Source organism: Anser cygnoides, chromosome 7 (assembly GCF_040182565.1).
Source record: "Anser cygnoides isolate HZ-2024a breed goose chromosome 7, Taihu_goose_T2T_genome, whole genome shotgun sequence".
Classification (NCBI taxonomy): Eukaryota; Metazoa; Chordata; class Aves; order Anseriformes; family Anatidae; genus Anser; species Anser cygnoides.
In genome coordinates, this window is record NC_089879.1 from 30,912,957 (window position 1) to 30,919,864 (window position 6,908).

The following is a 6,908-nucleotide window of genomic DNA, read 5'->3' on the forward strand; positions in this document are numbered from 1 at the left end:
CTCCAAATATTTGATTTACTTTATAGGAATTCCCAGTTTTCCCCATAGTATTTTTGGATGGCTAAGAATTTTTGTCAATTCTTCATTTTCAGTGAGAAAGTTGTCTACCGTTTGTTTTGCTGTATAGATGGAGTGTGTTCTGCTTATTGCTATCATTGTTGTACTGACATTCTTGAGTTGTGGCAATTCATCTTTTTTAAACTAAAGAGACACTTCAGTTAGTTCCAACTATTATAATACTAGGTAGTGGAAGGGAAGAGGAAGTTCTCTATGAACAAATTTGCTGAAAATGTGGAAGTTACAGGTTTGGACTTGAGTTCTCTAATTTGGATTCGACAGTGAAGCAAAATTATACACCTCTCAGGTCTGTCAGTTGTTACAATACTGTTCCTTTGTTTCTTATTTAACAGTGTTTAAGAGCAATATTGAAATTAATGTCTGAATGCTGGGCTCATAATCCTGCCTCAAGACTCACTGCCTTGAGGATCAAGAAGACGCTTGCCAAGATGGTGGAATCACAAGATGTCAAGATTTGACTTAGTAAATTGACATTGGAGAGCAAAGCTGGACTCCTAGAACTTTTTCACCCAAACATGGGTGAGACCTATGTGGAAAGAGGAAATAACTGAGATTCAGTATATTTTCTCACCACGCTTCTACAGGCTGCTAATCCAATCTTTCAGTACTTCATAGACTGTGATACTGAGAGCCTCTGTACACTACATGCTACGTATATGGACAGCCTTGGTAAAATACACATTTTTGTTTTTGTTTGAGCTGCATTGAGACTTCAGTCACATTTAGTGAGTCTCCAGTAAAACTCTGGGTACTGAATTGAATGTTCAGATTACAGTGCTTTCTGTGAAAGCCTAACAAGCTATATGGATTCAACAGAGATGGAGAATATAAGCTTTTTATTTGCCTCTACCTGATAAAAACCTAGTCGATCCATACCAAGTTTTTGTGAAACAGCTTGTAGGTTATGAATCTGTTTGTGATACTACTCAGTTTAACAGTTCCTTATGCCTTTATGTGTGTGCCAGGATTATTTTGCTGCCATTTGGAATAGATAAGAAAACATTTAAATGAACGAAGTTTTATTATCGGGGCTCTATTGTGTGGCTCCACAATTAGAGTTTTGCTACAGAATTTACTCCTTGCCATTAAGTTATCCTTCAAAAATCTCAGTTTTATTTGAACTCTTGTTTAGGTCACAAGGAGAACTGCTAAAATGTGAACAATTAATAAATTAAGAAATGCCTACCTGGTCTGTAGAGCACTTGAAACAATCTTCTCTAGAGGTATAGACTGCCTTGGTCATCTTGCTTACAGAATAGTGGGCTCCATAATTGGATGACTATGAAATTTGGTATATTCTTCACAATGCCACATGCAGCCAGTATTCTTGCTGTAGGGTACTTTATATCTGAACAGAAAGGCCACTAATGTTGTGGTTTTGCCTTTACACTTTAGTGGAACTCACTGGTAGGTGCATGTCATAGTCTGAACTTTTCCATACAGGAGGGAATTAGTCAGCTGTAGAAGCATGCTTTCTCACTGTTTGACAAAACTAGGCAGAAGATAAGTTTTTAAAGGCTTGAGAACCAGTATCATTTTGAGACACAAAAGGAGGAAAGATTAGAAGGTTAGAGAATACAATGAAGGTCCAGACCTGCAGAACAGAATACATGAACTGTTGAAGGTAAGATCCACAACATGCAGAAGATTTTGGGCTGGGTTGCGCTGATGTAAACGCAGGAGGGACACTTAGTGGACAGTTGTAAAATTCAAGAATTGAGAAAAAGTAAATCAGTGGGTGTTTTACGTTCTAGTTAGCCACATTTTTGAGGAATGGCATTGAAAGATACTTTATGAAGATACAATAAATTAGTATAATTGCAAAATTTGGTCCTATTGTGCCAACTGTTTGGTATGCACAAGAAACAGTAGTTCCTTCCTTTTCTCCTCTGATCCAGACAAGTTGGTTAAAAACCAGAACCCCTCCATGAGGTTACTGTAAGGCAGAAGTAATGATTTATAATTTCTTTGGCACTTCTACTTTGAAGTCAGTTAATAGTATGATAAAGTTGAAGCTTCAACTGCATGAATCATCAGAAAAATGAAAACACAGTATTGGAATCATTGAACCTATTCGATAATTTAAGTGCCTATAACTTTGTACTGTAAATCTTGTTCTAGATAACTTTAAAAAGGGAAGTTATTTATACAGTGTGTTTTGTGCTTTATTAAAAAAAAAAATCTAGTCCTATGTACATGTGTATAATTAGATACATGCGTGCACACACACATAAATGCCATAGCTGAGATTTGAAGAAAAAAGGAATAATATGAAAATTGAATAAAAAATGTTAAAACTTCAGATTGCTTTATGCCAGATTATCTTTTGTCTTAAAGTATGTACATGGAGATTGTTTTGTTATGTTTAAATTTCCCTTGAAAATACATCTGATAAAAAAGCGTAATGCAGAACTGATGTGATTTGTGAACAACTACAGCCTTCTAACATTCTTTTTTCTTTTTAATTCTGTAGTACACATAATGTAAATGGTCAGGCAAAAGATAGCAGTATTTTTATTTTCTATTGTGATGTACAGACTTTATTTAACAGTGCTACATATTTTATAGATAACTAGCTATTTCAAGGGACATTTCTTTTTTTAATAAAGTCATTACTTTTGTTCAGTAATGCCTTTAAGTATTAATATGTATTCTGGCTGAAAAGTTCATAGGTGCATCAACTATAATTTTAATTTATTTGAAAATGGTAAAAAAAATACACGATATTGTGCCACAATTCTCATGGTAAAGGGATTTTTAAAAGAAGGTTTCTCCATCCATTGCCAAGAAATACATGACGCATTTTAAATGGTTAATCATGTCTTTGCGCATAATTTTTGCACAGGTAGTTGAAAAACAATTGGTATGAGCCAAAAAAGTAAGGGATAAGCTTTTTTTTCGTTTTCAGGTCTAGAATTTTTGTCAATAAGGAGGAGAAATGTTTATGTAGATACCCTGCTACTTTAAACTTTCAGAGCATGGAGATGTTTAAATTAACCCACTCCTATTTTTGTTTCTTTCAGAAGTTGCTACAGCATTATAAGCAGTAAACTTTTTTAAAATCAGTTTCTCTCAAATCTTCAAGAAGCCATTGGTGGTAGTATAAGTGAAAGAAGGAAGTGTGAATTTCTACAGCTTTTAATCATTCATCTGTTTTCTCCTCTATTGTTTAGGCATTTGCAAGGCAATAGGATGGTGATCTTTGGTAGACATCTTAAGACTTGAATTGATTTATCCATCATTTTAACACAGAAGAAGTAAGCTGACTGCTGCAAAGATGATCTTTGATACTTGTGAGAAAAAAAAATCTTTAATCTGTAAGGTTAAGCTTAATTTTTTCAGCACTTCAGTTAGTAGGTTCGTATGCAAACATATGTTGCACGTGCAGTTTTCATTGTCATGAAGAGCTGCTAGATGTTTAGGTATTTTTTGATTCCTTAATATTCAAAAAAAAGCTAACTGCTAAAGGACCTGGTTGCATAAAGCACTTGGACACATCTACATTCTATGCAAAGTAATTCACTGATTGGAGCTTAAGTGTGACTATACTGATATTTTAGCTATGTAAGCAGATCTTAGCTGTAAACCAGCCTGTTAATTATAACATGATTAAACATACTGTTAATCTAAGCTGTTGCTTTATGCAATACCATAGAATTCGGAAGCCTTTAAGGTTAGAGTGCGTAATTGGATTTGTCTGTCATGTGTTTACCTCTCTTTGGATGAAATTTTAAGGATTCGTCATCTTAAAACAACAACAGAAAAAGTCTCCTAAACCTAGTGAATGGTTTATATATGAGCATAAATATATAAATAAAAATCAGAAATGTGGAATAAATGTTGAGAGTATTAAGACTGCCTTAGAATTTCTTACACTCACGTATGGAAGGTTTGTTTTAAATTTAACCTGCTCCATGTGATTTTAGTTAGCTGCAAAATAATTTGAGTATCTTACACAATTGTTGCTCTTACAGTAGTGGAAATTTTTTGTGTTCCTGGCTAACTTGCAAATTCCATGATATTCCCACAATAAAACGTAGGCTTTCCTTTTGAATTTTTTGAGTTTTACTCAAAATATTATTTTTCCTGAGTTTTACTCAGGAAACAGACAGCTTTCCCAAAATGCATCCTGATTATTTTCGTGATTAATCTATCTTGAAATATTCTATGAAGTGTAAAATGAATGTTTTAAGTTACCTCCATTAGATCTTGATCTAAGTGACCAATTGAATGTGTTTGTAAAGTGAATCATTGGGACACACTTCATCTACTCTATCTTTATAGACTGTATTTCAGCAGTCTAAAATGTTTGAAAAGCAAATATAGTAATTATTTTTTTAAAATTGGCTATAGCAGACATTTCTAAAGGGAAGTTATACTCATCTTCAGTCAAATATTAGAATGGTTTAGCACATCCTCATTCTTCTGAGAGTGCCTCTGAAATCAATGGATTTTATCTGGTGCCCACAATCTTTGTTCCAAATAGGGAGTGATGTCTGAAATCAACTGGCAGTGTTGCATGATACAGTGCTTTATGGAGCCATGGTGTATTAGCCTTGGTTGGTATAGCAGAAGTGGAGTGCACATTACTTTTAATTTTTGAACAAATTTTATGTAATTGTTGCTTTGTAATATTTTATCTTTGAATGCAGTTACAAACACCCACATCATGTAGTAGTGATGTTTGTGCTCTGACATGCCGTGCCCAAAATAAAATGTACTATATTGTATACAAGAAGAATAAATAACATTGTAGTTAACGTATAGAAGATGTAAATAAAATATGAAAGAAGAGTGGAACAAGGTAAACGGTCACACTCTCGTGTGTTATATGCCAGAAGTGTAGAATACTCCTTTAAAAATGTAACACGCTAATGTATTTTGTACAGCATCTGCTTTAAAAGGTGCCTTACTGAGTTTACCATGAATTGCTTGTTCTGTACACAGATTATGTCCAATGTATCATTTTTAAGTAAATAACCTTATTTTAGTACACATTAGTAATGTGTTTTGTTACTATAACATTTTGCCTTAAAAATGTAATGGCTTGGAAGTCATAATACCCTAACTAAATACTCCCAACTTTTTAATACTTCGTACATGTATTTTTCCCACAGTTCTTGAGTAAGTTGTGAATGGTAACTTTGACTATACGATGGGGTTCAGAATTGCGTAGTGCTTAGTTAAGGTCTGTATTCCTTGGCCTAAAGTTGAGCACAATGGTAAAACCGAAGTTTTCCTAGTCTGATTTTTATACTTGGCTTATAGCAAAGCCAGAAACAAGTGTAAGTTGAATATTTCTCTTATTTGAACATGTGCAAGTTGACTACATGCTGCTTTTATCTATATAAATTCACCTCAGTCGGTCGAGCTCACCAAGTAAAAAGGGAAAAATAAAGGAATGAGGAGTTCTGTATGTGTTCTCCCTCTGTGAAAAACATTCTTTTTGTGTAGTTTTATCCAAATAATGAGATTTGAGCTAATATGTGCTGTTGGTTACAGAGTCACGCAGTTGTTTCTATATAGCTTAAGTTCATTCTGCTTTATGGTTCAAGTAAATGAAGACCAATGAAGGGGATATCTTGTCTGTGAGTACACAATTCTATAAAATCTCAGAATGTGTTTTCTCATTGCAGTAATGCACCAGCTACTGAACTGCATATAGAGTTCAGGTCTAGTTTGCAAGGAGGAAAAATAAAGTCAATTTCTACCCCTTTTCGTCTGTGTATAGGTATGTTTTTATCAGGCATAATCTTTTCTTTAGACTTAGCTTCTTACAGTAGCTGGAAATGCTTCATATCTGAACACCACATAAACAGGTACCAGTATATTATAAAAATTATAACACTTTTCCATAACTTCAAGTGATATCTTTGTGCATTAGTGTTCAAGAAAGTATTGTATTTATTTTTTATATCTTTCTTCCTCTCAACACATAATAGCAGAAATTTGCAGAGCACAAAGATTTGCCCTCTTTACAGTTAGTATCTTGAAAGAGGAAACTTTCTCTCACCGTTGTGGGTATAGTTTGTAGAGTATCTTCGCAGATTGCACTGATTGTGGTTGGGATGAAAATTGGGTTTTAAAATCGGATTATTGGAGGACATAATTAAGATACTGTGGGTAACTAAAACTTCTGCACCAGTCTTTGTGTTGACCAAGCAACCTAATGTAGCTCCTTGAAACGGCCACAGGATGGTGCCATATCCTAAAGATATGAAAATCTTTCTGAAAAAAAAGTTTTTAAATAACTGAAAATGACAAGCTTCAAATTGCAGAAGCATCACTGTTTACATTAAGGATTGGGTTCAATTCCGTAAATTTCATTAAACCTTTCTCTAGCTTTATCGTCACAGCACCCCAAAATACCATTTCAGTCCATCTCACTGATGTTAATGTTGTCTTTCAATACCGGGCGTGACTCAGATTCATGAGAGGACTGTTATTATAGGTGGGTCACCTTATGAAACTGGCTCATGAGGGGCGACCAATGTGGATTTCAGAGGCTGGCATGATGTGGATATGTGAAGTGGGTTCAGGTGAATCTGACTAGAGAATACAGGCATTGATGGGTGTATACAAAGTAAAATTTTTGATACACAGTGGGTACTTGAATTGTGAGTGAAGTAAGGAGATCATCTTAGTAATGCAGAAGGGAAAAAAAAACATGAACAGACTTTAATTTTAAAATGCAAAGCACTATAAGATACTGACATTCATAAAGCAGTAAAAGTTTCACTGACAAAAGTTTCACAAAGACATTGAAATATGTACGGCACTTTTTAAAATGTATTTTTATAAAGCTTAGTGGTTTCATTTGGAAATCCAGA

The 6,908-nt window shown here is 34.3% G+C and overlaps 1 protein-coding gene across 2 annotated transcripts in view; it reads left to right on the plus strand.

Moving 5' to 3' along the window:
- BMPR1A (bone morphogenetic protein receptor type 1A) overlaps positions 1-5,071 on the plus strand; it is an 82,347-nt gene extending 77,276 nt beyond the window's left edge. For both annotated transcript variants that reach the window (XM_067000722.1, XM_067000721.1), the window contains exon 13: positions 411-5,071. In XM_067000722.1, the coding sequence (XP_066856823.1) occupies positions 411-536 (126 nt within the window). In that variant the 3' untranslated portion in view covers positions 537-5,071. The remainder of the gene's footprint in view (positions 1-410) is intronic.
- The last annotated feature ends 1,837 nt before the right edge of the window (positions 5,072-6,908 follow it).